Raw genomic sequence first — 14,567 nt, forward strand, 5'->3', positions numbered from 1 at the left:
ATATCACACAGAGCATCCCAAACCATCTTATTCATCTATACAACCCACTTTCCAGATAGCAACCCTCCCATAGCCTCCCTCCCCCCACTAGAGCCCTTATACTCTGATATTCCTGCTACTGTCTGCTGTGTTGTCGGCACCCCAGCCATTCCCCACTACTTGCCCTTCTGGTGAATCTAGTCAGCCTATCTAGAGGTCTTTGTTTTAGGAAGGTCAGCTGTTCCTAATCTATATTCCTTTGGATAAGACTGGGGTCTGCTGTTCATTTTCCCAGTTCTGTGCTGGGTTACTATCTGGGAGTCCCTTGGGCCACCCCAGCCATCAACTCAAAAGAAGGTATCCCCTATCTGGCATTGTTGCTTGTTATATAGCCTTTAGCTAAGTTTTCTCTTTTAAGGAGTAGAATGTTTGAGATTAAATCTCTCAATGAATTCATTTTATAGACTGGCTCTGTACTTAAAGGAGCAGTCAGCATAAAGGAAAGCTCCCTATATTTAAAGCTATGGCTAGGCATGATAGTGCACCCAAGTGACAAGTAATCCCAGCACTGTGATGCTGAGGCAGGAAGATTAAGAACTTGAATCCAGTCTAGGATACATAGTGAGACCCTGTCTCAAAGAACCAAAACCAGACAAAAGTTAGTTCTTTCCAATCTCTTCCTTGTGTGAAGTCAAAAAATACGTAAAATTTACCATGCAGCCATCCCCGCTATTCATCCACAGAACTTCTCAGCATCCCAAACGGAACCTCTCTAACCATCAAATAGCAACTCCCTTTGTTCCATTCTCTGTCCTTAGGGTTTGCCTAATCCAATTACCTCGTAAGTGGGTTTAATTATCCTAATCTAATTACCTCATAAGTGGGATCATACAGCGTGTGTCCAACTTACTTCACTTAGCGTAACATCTCAAAGGTCATCCATATTGTAGCATGTACCAGAATTTCATTCCTTTTAAGGCTAAACAATACTCTATATATGACCATACAAAATTCTACTTAACCGGGTAACTACCAATGACTCTTGGGTTGTTCTGCAAAAAGGCCTCGGTGAGTACTGCTGCCTTGCACACTGCTCTGGGTGGGGGCTGCTGCCTTGCACACTGCTCTGGGTGAGTACTGCTGCCTTGCACACTGCTCTGGGTGGGGGCTGCTGCCATGCACACTGCTCTGGGTGGGGGCTGCTGCCTTGCACACTGCTCTGGGTGAGTACTGCTGCCTTGCACACTGCTCTGGGTGGGGGCTGCTGCCATGCACACTGCTCTGTGTGGGGGCTGCTGCCTTGCACACTGCTCTGGGTGAGTACTGCTGCCTTGCACACTGCTCTGGGTGGGGGCTGCTGCCATGCACACTGCTCTGGGTGGGGGCTGCTGCCTTGCACACTGCTCTGGGTGAGTACTGCTGCCTTGCACACTGCTCTGGGTGGGGGCTGCTGCCATGCACACTGCTCTGGGTGGGGGCTGCTGCCTTGCACACTGCTCTGGGTGGGGGCTGCTGCCTTGTATACTGCTCTCGGTGTACCGAATGCTGAACTAGTGAAGCACAACTTCTTCACAGTAAAGGACCAGCACATACCACATACCACATGAAAGAGTTTTCGCTGTAGTGGCTGATACGACATCACTTCCTTCAAAGTCCAAGTACAAGCCATATTTGGGCTACTGCCATGCACACTGCTCTGGGTGGGGGCTGCTGCCTTGCACACTGCTCTGGGTGGGGGCTGCTGCCTTGTATACTGCTCTCGGTGTACCGAATGCTGAACTAGTGAAGCACAACTTCTTCACAGTAAAGGACCAGCACATACCACATACCACATGAAAGAGTTTTCGCTGTAGTGGCTGATACGACATCACTTCCTTCAAAGTCCAAGTACAAGCCATATTTGGTCTCTGCCCCATTCCACTGCAGGGTGCATCAAGGAGAATTCGGTCAAAAGACTCTGGTAAGAATGGAGGTGCCCCTATAAAGAGAATTACAAACACATCTGCTATCTGACATACAGGTCTAGAACAGAAAACTCTTGAGATGTACACAATGATGAAAAGTTGACATAATCCAGGATAGCAGATAAAGAAAAATAATTTCTCCCTTTATGCAAGTAGCTGGTTAAAGTAACACTGACTTACAGATCTGACTTTGTAATAACATTAAAATGTGGTTGTTTCAGATGAGGGTTATTTTTCTAACACAGTATAAACCCAGACCAACTCAACTAAGACCTTCAACTAACTCTCAAATTTAGAAGCCATAATGCCTCAGAGCTAGGGCCTGGAATTAATTCCAGTCATAGTGAAACTTTTCCTCTTAGTAATTGCCAATGCAGACAGCACCAGAAAAATTCAGAGCCTCTTAGGTTACAGTCAAATATGCTGGCTCTGGCTGGTGCTCTTTGGCGTCCTGTTTCTGTGGCCATGAGTATGGTTAGGGTCCAAAATGAGCCACTGACCCTCGGATTTAACAGTTCACCATGCGTCCCTATGTGTTCTCTTGAATAATTTTCTCCATGACCAGTTTTGATCTATTTAGCATTACTGGAGAAAGTCACGAAACTAAATATTCTCATTACATATTTATTTGGGCCACCTGCGAGCTTACCGAAGCTACTGAATGCCTCACAGCAAGTTTACTACCCAGGATCCACACAAGTGTTTAAAAGCATAGCATTATCTCCTACTTTTATCAGATGGTAAAGCTGTTAGGATACAAGCCATTACCAGTTTAATTCATCTCCATTTATCAATTCAGTTCATCTCCATTTGTGAGCTTTTTTTTTTTTTGCTGTTTTACCTGCTGTCTTAGAAAAGAAATAATTTTCTAAGACATTTTAAGGTTTTTGATATATACTAGTAAAAATTCCCTCTAAAAATACCATACCATCTATGCTGTTATTGTGAGTGTAGCTGCCTTCCCAAAATCTCATTAAAACTGATTCTTATTTTATTGCCAATTTATGTTTTTCCTGTGTTGGTACATCGTTTGTGTAGTCCTTTCCTACTGAAACCACTGTCTTATTTATTAGAACAGTTCTTTATATATAAAAGATACTAATTTTCCTATAATCTTTTATAAATATTTCCTACCATCTACTATCCTAACTTTAGTCTTTTTTAAATAAATGCCAAATGAAATGTTTTACTTTCATTCTTTAAAGTAGACCCCAATGCGATGCCATGGAAATGTTCACCTAGATCTGTTTGTTTCCAATTATTATCACAGTTTAACTCTAAACTCTAAGCCATCCTGAACTTGTTTTTTTTTTTAAATGCACCGTGTGTGTGTGTGTGTGTGTGTGTGTGTGTGTGTGTGTGTGAATGCCATGTGTGTGCATGCTCAAGAAGGCCAGAAGAAGGCACTGGATGCGCTGGAGGAGTTACAGAAGGTTGTCAATCTTCCAACATGGGTGCTGGGAACTAAACTCAGGTCCTCTGGAAGAGCCACCTCTGCAGCCTCTGGACTTCTTGTATGTGTTCTTTTCCCTTCTCCCTCCTTGCTTCCCCCACAAATAAACTGAAAGCTGGTCAATGTGCTCTCACTGCAATGCCGGCATGCAGCCTTAATCATATACAAAAACACTGCACACACTTGTCTTTCCAGGCTTCCATTCTGCTTCCAAATACGTCTGTGATAGTCAATGTTGAGTGTCACCTTGACAGCATTTAGAGTCACCATGGAAACAGATCTCTGAGCACCTCTGTGACAGATTATCCAGATTTTAAGTTGCCTGAGGTAGGAAGGCACCCCAAATGTGGGGAGTACTATTCCATGAACTGAGATCCCAGACTGAGTAACAGGAGAAAGCGATCCAGGCATAGGCATCCATCGCTCTCTGCTTCCTGACCCTGGAGCAATGTGGCAGACCAGCTGCTTCCTGTTCCCACTACCAAACCTTTCCTGCATTATACACCGTATGCTCTAGACCTGTGAGCCAGGAATACAGCATCTTCAACAAATGGTACTGGCAAAACTGGATCTCCACCTACAGAAGAATGAAATTAGAACCTTATCTTTCACCCTGCACAAAAGTCAACTCCAGATAAACCAAAGACCTCAATATGAAACCTGGAACTCTGAAACTTCTAGAAGAAAACATTGGCAGTACCCTACAAGATATAGGTGTAGGAAAGGACTTTCTAAATCAGACAGCAGTTGCTCAGGCATTAAGGTCAACAATCAACAAGTAGGACCCCATTAAACTGAAGATTCTACACAGCAAAGGAAACAACCAAGGAAGGGAAGAGGAAACCCAGAGTGAAAATCTTGACTTGCTGCACACCCAACAGAGGATTAATATAAAAAATACACAAAGAACTCATAAAAACCAAAGAAACAGGAAAATAAAAGACTCAGTAAAAAGATGGGCTATGGATCTGAACAGAGTTCACAAATGAAGAAATAAAAATGGCCAAGAAGCACCTTAAAAAGTGCTCAATATCCATATTAAATCCAGTGAGAGGAGGCTGCTGGGGTGCAAATGGGTGAGTGGATCTTAATTTGATTAAGATCTATTATATTGCTGGGCATGGTGGCACATGCCTTTAGTCCCAGAACTCTGGAGGCAGAGGCAGATGGATCTCTCTGAGTTCGAGGCCAGCCTGGTCTACATAGTTGAGTTCCAGACCAGCTAGGGCTACAGGGAGACCCTGTCTCAAAAAGACCGAAAAAAAAAAAAATCTATTATATGAGATGCACAAAACTCAGTAAAAATACACATTAAAGAAAGAACTGTGAGCCAAATGAACCCTCCTTCCTTAATGTGTTTTTGTAAGGGATTTGGTCACAGCCAGAAGACAAGTAACTAATGTAGTGCCAGACACGAGCTACTTTTCTGTGCCCCGGACAGAAAGGATGCCAATGCGACAATGCCATGAATGACCACTGTCCGACAGGAGGCCCAGGAGTGATGGGAAAGGAAGAGAGGATGGAAGGCAAGGAAGGCGAAACAGACTTCCTCCTGATTACTTGCTCTTACAGTCAAAACCTTCACAGCAATAGCCCTTTACCTGGGCGTCCGCAACTGCATCTTCTCCTGTAAGTATCAGCCTGCAGAGGCCAGAGCCCCGTCCGGGTAATGTCCAAGTTCCAGTGGCCCTGTAGTGGTTGTGCCTAATCTCATCATTCTCCAAAAGCATGTGCTGGCTGCTCTTTTTTGACAGTTTCACTAGGTAGGGAAATGCCTGGGGCACTAGTAAATCACTCCCCTGGGTAGGTCGGTGATGATCAGATCACAAGGGCTCAGATCCAATAAACAGATTAATTCCTAATATTGGGAAGTAGAGAAAGATAGGAGAAGGGGCCAGCTGGAGGAGGCTGGGAGCAAACCTTTGAGACCATATTTTGTCATAAACAAGTCTTAGAACCCTCCTTTGCTCTAGTTCCTGGTCTCTACAAGGAACTGTTCTGCTCCACCATGCCCTCTCTACCATTATGAGCTAAAGGAACCTTTGAAAAAAGTGAGTCCAAATAAATCTTTACTCCTTGAAGTTGTTTCTTTCAGGTGTTTTGCTATAGCAATAAATATGGAACTAATACCACCCTTATTAATAGATGGTAGTGATTATGTAGACATTAAAAGCCAGTTCACAAAAATGATCACCAAATGTACTTAGTGTGAGCAAAATTTATTCAAAATTAGAAAGACAAATGCACTGACTTTGAAAACCTCCTTGTACTGTAAGAATATATATGCTCCATTTATCAGAAGCTTTTCTAAACTCTGAAACACTGAAGAAAGCACCTGGAGAAAATATTAGAAGATGGAAAGACCTCCCGTGCTTACAGAGTGGTAGAATCAGAACTGTGAAAATGGCTCTACTACCCAAAGCCACACATGGGTTCAATACAATCCCTATCAAATTTCCAATGACATTCTTTGCAGGAAAAAAAAAAGTTAAAACTGACATGGAAGCACAAAAGACCCACCAGAGCCGGCACTCCTGGACAGAAAGACCGATGTTCAAGGCACTGTGAGACCTGGCTCCAAATGACAGTACTAAACTGTAAACAAAAACAGCATGACACTAGCACAAACACATGCACACAGACCCATGGAATAAAGCAGATACCTTGGAAACAGGACACTAATATGTAAAGAATGAGGTAGATCCTTATTTCTCACACTGCCAAAAATAACTCATGGACCAAAACCTTTCACATAAAACCTGAAACTGAAATTGCTAAAGGAAAACACTTCAAGATAAAGGACTTGAATAACTCAGGAAATAACTGCAAGAATGGGATTTCATAAAATGAAAAAGTTCTGCACATCAAAAGAAACAATCAACAGAGTGAAAAGACGGCATGAAAAATAAGAGAAAATGTTTGCCAACCTACATCTCACAAGGGATTGATACCTAGGACCCATAAAGACGTTGAAAAATTAAATACTCCCCAAACATCCAGTCAATAAATGGATACTGTTGATAAGACAGTACTCAAAAGAAGACAGCAGGCAAATGGTTAATAAACACATGAAAACCATTCTCAGTCCTCAGGGAAACACAAGTCTAAACTATATAAAGGGGCCATCTGACCCCAGTCAGAATGGCCAACAAGAAAACAAAACAAGTGCTGTTGGGAGGATGTTGGATGCAGGAACGAGGGACCCCTATTCACTGCTGCTGGGAGCACAGACAAATGCAGCCACTACGGAGGTTCCTCAAACAAAGTGAAAATAACGCTCGGCATGGTGGCACACAGCTTTAATTTCAACTATCAGGAGGCAGAGGCAGGCAGATCTCTGTGAGATCGAGACCAGTCTGATCCATACAGTGAGTTCCAGGAGGGCTGGGCCTAGGGAGACTCTGTCAAAAAAAAAAATTAAAAATAGACTTACCACATGGTCCAGCTGACTTCTGGGTATATTCCTGAAGGATTCTAATTCAGCATACCTCAGAGATACTTGCGTGTTCAATATTCACCAGTACACTAGTCATGAAAGGCAAGATATGGAACCCACCTAAACATCCATCCATCAGTAGATAAATGAATAAAGAAATGTGACACATACTCAATTCAGTTGTTTTTAGCTTCAAAGAGGAAAGAATGTGGTTTTCAGGAAAGTGAATGGAACTAGAGATCAACACATTAAGTAAAGACAGACTAGAAAGACAGCTCTCACATACATGTATATCTATATATAGCTACACAAATACACACAGAAAGGGGGAAGGAAGAGGACCAGTGAGAAGGAGGGAAGAGACGAAGGATAGTCATCAAGGGGATGAATATGAGCAAAGTACAATGATGTGTCTGAAGACGTCATACTGAAATGCATTATTGGTATGCCAATTCAAAAAAATAGCAAGGGGCTAGAGGTGGTTCAGTAGTTAAGAGCGCTTCAGGCTCTTCAGAGGACCTGAGTTCAGTTCCCAGCACCACCTTTAACTCACAACCACCTTTAACTCTAGCTCCAGGAGATCTAACACCCTCTTTTAGCCTCCTTGAGTACCCACATACATGGACACATATAAATACACATAAATAAAAATAAGTCTTAAAAATTAAAACAAACAAGTAAAAAAGTTTTTCCACATAATATATAATCTTCCAACTACATCTGGAGATGTAGAGAACTGTATAATTTTGGAGTAGTTTGTAACTTGGAAGCAATTTCATGTGAGTTCGAGGCCAGCCTGGTCTCCATAGCGAATCCAGGCCAGCTAGGGCTACAGGGAGACCCTGTCTCAAAAAGACCAAAAAAAAAAAAAAAATTAAAGCTAGGCCTGGCAGCACATAATCCATCTACTAGGGTAGGGAAGGATCACACGTTCAAGGCCAGTTTGCACAACTTAGTGATACTGTATCTTAAAATAAAAAGTAAAAAGAGGGCTAGGGCTATTTCTCAGTGGTAAAGCACTAGTCTAGCATGGGGCAAGGCCCTAGGTTCAATCCCAGAACATAAATACAGAATTAGTTAATTAGCTAATTAAAGAAGTGAAGTCAAGGTGGCTTTGGGATACTGATGGTTCGGCATCTCCTAATGAACAGTGGCAACCTGTAGCATTGAGTCATGACCCACTCCTTCCTCCCTTCTGCCTCCCAACGGTTTTGCCCCTTCCTGAAGCCCAGAGAGAATGATGTAGTTCATATGAGCACAGTGAAGAACACAAAACCTCTTCTCTCTCAAAGTTCCCAGTCAGGGAATGCAAGGAATGAAGTATCTCCTAGGCAGGGGCTGCTGGTGAACTTTCCTCAGCAGCCCCAGCTCCATGGTGCACAAGCTCTACTCCAGGTTAAATCAGTTCAAAGCCTGCCACTGTTTGCCTCTGCCCAACCCCCACTCACAGAAGGCTGCCCAGGGTGCAGCAGGCTGAGAACACTAAGCCTTCTGCACTCGCCCCAGCTCACAGTGAAGAGGGTCCTCACTGGCCTGGACCCAAGTCTGGAGCTGCAGCTGGCAGCTTTAGTCACAGGGGAGCGGCAGAAAGGAAGAACAGTTCTGCAGACCCCACAGGTGAACTGACTTATTTCGAACAGACAGAAGTTTAAGCTTTGTTGTACTTTCCGAAAATAACTGAGGAGCTGTTTGTTTTTTAAATCTTAGCCATTCTGACGGGGGCAAGATTAAACCTCAAAAGTAGTTCTAATTTGGATTTCCCTGACGGCTAAAGTTGTTGAACCTTTAAAAAAAATATTTCTTAGTCATTTGAGTTTCATCTTTTGAGAACTCTGCATTTAGTTTCTTGCCCCAATTTTTAATTGTTTTCTTCTGATATTTAGTTTTTTGAGTTCTTTGTATAATCTAGACACTAACCCTCTGTCAAAGGTATAGCTAGTAAAGCCTTTTTTCCCCCATTCTGTAGGTTGTCTCTTCATTTGAATGATGGTTGTCCTTTGCTGTACAGAAGCTTTTTAGTTTTATGGATCCCATTTGTCAACTGTTGGACTTAATGCTTGTGCTATAGGAATCCTGTTCAGAAAGTCCTTTCCTGTGCCTCTAAGTTCCAGCATATTCCCTACTTTTCCCTCTATCAGATTCAGGGTATCAGGTCTTATGTTGAAGTCCTTTTCGTTTGGAGTTGAGTTTTGTGCTTGGTAAGAAATAAGGACCTAATTTCATTCCTCTATATGGAGCTATCCACTACTATTCTGCTAAATGGACGAAGTATTATACTGACTCCTAATGATTTATTGTTATACCCATAGACTAAAGTGTCTCTCAGCTCTCACTAGAAAAGTTTCTTCATGCAGCAGACAGATGGTGATTAACACAGAGACCCACAATTGGTCAATGTGTAGAGAACAAGAGGCTGCAGAATGCTGATCCCTGAATAGGACACCTATATCAAACTTCTGCCTCCCATGGCTCAGGGATCATTGTGGAAGAGGGAGGCAGAAAATTTTAAGAGCCAGAGGTGGTGGATGACCAGAAGGAAACAGTTACCAGACAGCTGGGAAGTAACTCATATGAACTCACAGCAATGGTGCCAGCATGTACAAGATCTAGTCAAACTCAAATCAGACAAAAATCCAAGCATAGAGATGGAGGAAGTGAGTAAAAAGTCACAACACTTCCTGAGGAACTACTGGCAACAGTTAACTGCTGGGAGAGTGAGTTTTCTTTAAGGGTGTGATGGTGAGTAGGTTAACCAGGTTCCAGTGAGTGGAGCCTGGTTCCTTACTGAAGGACATTTACAGATGCCAAATTAGACTCAATAGACCTTAAAATATAATAAAGCACATGAAATCAGACTGGTGGGGAGGTAAGAAGGAGAGATGTAAATAGGGGAGAGGGTCTGAATATAATCAGCATAATCAGCATATATTATATGAAATTTTCAAAAATTCAATAAATATATTTTTAAAAAGAAAGCTGAGTAGTAACTAAAAGGAGGCTGGGAGCTCTGTGAGAACACTAAACTAGACCACAGCTGGTCGAAGTTTATCAAAGAACGACGGGGAGTGAGAAGAGCCTTCCTGTGGTGGGAACAGACTACAGCCAAAGATGTCCAAATTATTATACAGCTAGCAGGTCAGGAATACCCTAAAGTGCGGCTGAAGACAGAGCAAGCTGCAGTTAGTGAAGGCTAACAGCTTTATGCTGAACCAGCCGAGACACAGAGAACTCTGATAAAACCAAGGTCATTTCAGGACCAACAAGCACACACATGGCCATGATGTCTGAGAAGTAGCATGAAAAGCTACACATGCTGGGGAATGTATTTCATTAGAAGAGCCCAAGCAACACACCAAACAAGCAAGTCTGGAAAGGCATGGTTTAGTATGAACAGGTGTTATGATTTGTTATTTAAAATGTCCAGTTTTCATGCTGAGGAGAAACCTCAGTTAGTTACTTGTTACCCGAGTATGAAGGCCTGGATTCAATCCCCAGAAACCACATAAAAATCCAGACTTTCATTCCAGAGCTTGGAGCAGCCCAGAGTGTAAAGGAAAGCATGTTTAGAGACGAGAACCAAGAAAAGGAAAGAGGATGGTTTCTGAAGAATTCAGAAGAGTAGGCAGACTTATGGAAAGCTACTTGTCTACGGCCCCATCCATAAGCACTGCACTAAGGGGTTCAGGAAAAGTTCACCATCTCATTAACACAATATTGATTTTGCTTTTTGGAGACAGCGTTTCCCTCTAGGTCCAGCTGGTCTGGAACTCACTCTGTAGATTAGGTTGACCTCCATCTCCCAGAAATCTGCATGTCTCTGCCTCCTAGTGCTGGGATTAAAGGTGTGTGCCTGGTGCAACTTATTTGTATTTTTATACATGTGAATATTTTACCTGCATGTATGTTGTGAAATGCCCTCGGAGGTCAGAAGAGGGTGCTGGATCCCCTGAAACTGGACTTACAGACAATTGTTAGCTGCCATGTGAGTGCTGGGAACCTGAACCTGGAGAGCAGCCAGTGCTCTTAATGCTGAGCCATCTCTCCACATCCTTAACTGGTTTTTGAAAGAAGATATGACTGGCAGGTATATGGAAAAGAAGCACACCAGCACTAGTCATCAAGAAAATGCAAATGGAACCGTAAGACACATAACCTGACACCTGTGAGGAGGCTCAAGAGAAGACAGTTTGGCAGAGCAGAGCGTGGACCAGAGGGCACAGCACACAGGCTGCCGATGAGAAAACCAACCAGCACAGCCCTAGTAAAAACAGCATCGCTGTCAAACAATGAATAATGAAACCACCATACGAACTGGCAGTCATGCTCACCAGTGGGAATATAGGAACTGGAACTAACATCACCATGTTGAAGAGACAGCCACACTCCAGAGTCCACTGCAGACTCTTTCCAACAGCCACACTACACAATCAGCCCAAGTGTTAAGATGTAGTGTACAACATGATTCCATACTTAACGTGTTACATTCCAAAACTGTTAAGAGTAAATTTCAAATGTCTTACAACCGAGTTACGGATATGATAATTACTTTGGTTTGGGTCATTCCGTATTTTTTTTAGTTATTATTTTTATTTTACGTATATGAGTGTATTGCCTGCATGTGTGTATGTGCACCTGTGTCGTGCAATGCCTGCAGAAGTCAGAAGCAGGCGTCAAATCCCCTGGAACTTGAGTTACGGATGGTTGTTAGCCACCATGTGAGTGCTGGGAATCGAACTGTGGTCCTCTGCTAGAGCAGTCAGTGCTTGTAACCAGTGAGTCATATCTCCAGCCCTGGTCACTCTATATTTATACTTAAACCAAGATATCCATTGCATCCCACGTATACACACAATTATGATCTATTGGAATAGATATGTAAATATGTATAATATTAAGAATAGAACAAGGAAAACAAAAGTTTAACTTACCTTCTGTGTCATCAATGATATCAAGTTTAAGTGCCTTCGTTCCATCAAAGCAAAATGCCCTGACAGAATTCAGCCCTAACAAGGAGGCATTCTGCTTTATTTTTTCTACTTTACTGGGTATTTTATCCAATGCTATTACTTCTCCCTTTAAAAAAAAAAAAAAGTATAAATCTGAAGCAGTTATGAAAGCCATTGATACAAAAACTAGTGAAAACTGTGTCTTCTACACTTTCTTCCCTGCCTGCTGAATTCATCAACCAAATATGCACCAAAGTTACACTGGCTGAGGGCACGGCTCAACAGTAGAGTTTCCAGTAAGCACAAGGCCCTGGGTTCAGTTCCCAGCACTGAATAAAAGAAAATCCCCAATCAGGCCTGGAGAGATGGCTCAGTGGTTAAGAGCACTGGCTGCTCTTGCAGAGGATCTGGGTACAGTTCCCAGCACCCAAATGGCAGCTTACAACTGTTTGTAACTCTAGTTCTAGGGGACCCAATGCCCTCCTCTGACCTCCATGGGCATTGGACATGTTGTACTTACATACATGCAGACAATACACTCATACACATTGAATAAAAATAATAAATAAAATATTTTTTAAAAAAGAAAATCTGGGAGCTGGAGAGATGGCTCAGCGGTTAAGAACACTGACTGTTCTTGCAGAAGACCCAGGTTCAAATCCCAGCACCCATATGGCAGCTAACCCCAGTTCCAGGGGATCCCACAGCCTCTTCTGTCCTCTGCGGGCATTTCACAACATGGGTAAACTTACCTACATGCAGGCTTAACACTCATACACATAAAATATAAATAATAAATTTTTTAAAAAAGAAAAAAAAGAAAAAGAAAATCTGGCTGGGTGTGTTGGCATAGGCCTTTAATCCCAGCACTCGGGAAACAGAAGCATGTGGATCTCTGTGAGTTCAAGGCCAGCCTGGTCTACACAGGGAGACCCTGTTTCAAAAGACCAAAAAAAAAATAAAATAAAATTGATTTTCTTTCAATGACTGGTCAATTATAGGTTCTTAAGGGCTATAAACTAATTCATTATTTTGTTATGTTCTTAATGTGGAAATATGGTGAGACCATTCTACTGTTTAATTTTTAGTGGAATAGCTTATAAAACTGTGACATTAGTTCTTTATATCATATGGAAAACACATAAACTGAGGCATCAATGCAAAGAAGTGGTTTGTAAATATTTAAGTACAAAATTGGTATGTGACTGAGGTTTCCTATTCGCATGATTTGTTAAGTACTGTTTTGCTTAGAGCTGTTTTAAGTTTTATGTAATATTTGATGAATATAAATTTTCCTGTATAAAAAGAATCTTCCCTAGGATAGGCAATAAAGATTTCCTTTACATTAATGATATGGAATGATTAAATTTTATTTTATTAGACCTCTCAGGGGTTGGTTGGTTTTTAATAACATGAAAATTATGTTTGGCAATTTTCTCTATCATTTCTAAAAATAAAAAAAACTGAAATGTTTCTTTAAAAAGAAAATCCCCAAATAATGTGTCTTTCCTTTAAACAAACATGCACTAACAGCTGATCTACCTACAGCTAGCTACTTTTAATCTACAGAAATCAAACCTGAAAACAGTGTTTGCAGTGTTCTCAAGAAACCCAAAATCACCCCTGAAGGCAAACATTACAAACTACCGGTTTTATGTGACTGTTTGCCTCCAAAAAAGCATGAAACGATTCTATAAAAAATCTAGCTTCAAAGACTTTACATGCAAATGAGTATTGTTTTAAGACTTATGCTCATCTTAGTATTTAGAGTTAACCATACAAACATCTGTGAACTCTGGTAACTGAAGCGAGAAACTATGAGTTCAAACTTTTGTGTATCACAGTAAAATGTTCTAGAATGGTAGAGTTCAAGTATCACATCAGGACTTCGGGATACAGTGGCACCCAGCCTGCATGTGGCCCATGTAAGAGATCCACACTGGAGAACAGGAAGCCTGTCAGCAGGAAGCGCTGAAATCAGCCATGCTGGAACACAGCTGTAGCAGCGCCATCCCTGGGGATGCCAAGCCTCACCCAAAAGCTATGCCAGGTGGTGCTGGTGAAGAGGCTGGCACAGCAGGCCCGCTTCAGGACAAACCTTGAGCTCTCACAAGCCTCCAAGGCAGCCGCAGGTTTGGCTGAGGCATTGAGTCCGTAGTGCATTGACCCACCCTGCGCCAGGGCATGGATGGTCATCTCCACATTTCAATGTCCCACAAAGAAACTCCAACATGTTATCTTTTTCTTCTTCTGCTTCTGTGCTTCCCCTTGTTTTCCTTTTTAGCAGCATTTCAATTTTTACTGTACTTTTAAACATTTTCATGGTTTTATATCTCTTCATGCTTCTAAGTAATTTCATTTATGCACTTCTTGTAACTAGGAAACCTTTCTCTTTTATTCGTGTGTGTGTGTGTGTGTGTGTGTGTGTGTTGCCTGCTTGTTTGTTAAGTACACCTGTGTGTGCCATGCCCAAGGAGGCCAGAAGGGGGTATTATATCCCTGGAACTGGAGTTATGGATGGTTGTTAGCCACCATGTGGGTGCTGGGAACCAGAATCCAAGTCCTCTTCAAAAGCAAGAGCAGCCAGGGCTCTTAACCATGAGCCATCTCTCTAGCCCCTTGTTTTATACTTTCTGGGTTTTCTTATTAATACTTTTGTCTCATGTTTATCCCAATTTTTCTCTACTGTATCTTTAATAATATTTGGAGTTTATCTTGTTAAAAACAAAAATTCGTGTTACTTATTATTTCTCAGCTTGGATTTATCTGAGTTTGCTTCTGAATGTTCT

General features: G+C 42.0%; 1 protein-coding gene across 4 annotated transcripts in view; it reads right to left on the reverse strand.

The window, feature by feature from the left end:
- Positions 1-14,567, reverse strand: part of Nsun6 (NOP2/Sun RNA methyltransferase 6) — a 47,892-nt gene that overhangs the window by 4,294 nt on the left and 29,031 nt on the right. For all 4 annotated transcript variants that reach the window (XM_008824124.3, XM_017795853.2, XM_017795852.2 and 1 more), the window contains 2 exons: positions 11,761-11,905; positions 1,809-1,957 (listed from right to left, as the gene is read on the reverse strand). In XM_008824124.3, coding sequence (XP_008822346.1) covers positions 1,809-1,957; positions 11,761-11,905 — 294 coding nt within the window. The remainder of the gene's footprint in view (positions 1-1,808; positions 1,958-11,760; positions 11,906-14,567) is intronic.

This window comes from Nannospalax galili, unplaced genomic scaffold, assembly GCF_000622305.1.
Source record: "Nannospalax galili isolate Female #2095 unplaced genomic scaffold, S.galili_v1.0 scaffold1569, whole genome shotgun sequence".
Lineage (NCBI taxonomy): Eukaryota > Metazoa > Chordata > Mammalia > Rodentia > Spalacidae > Nannospalax > Nannospalax galili.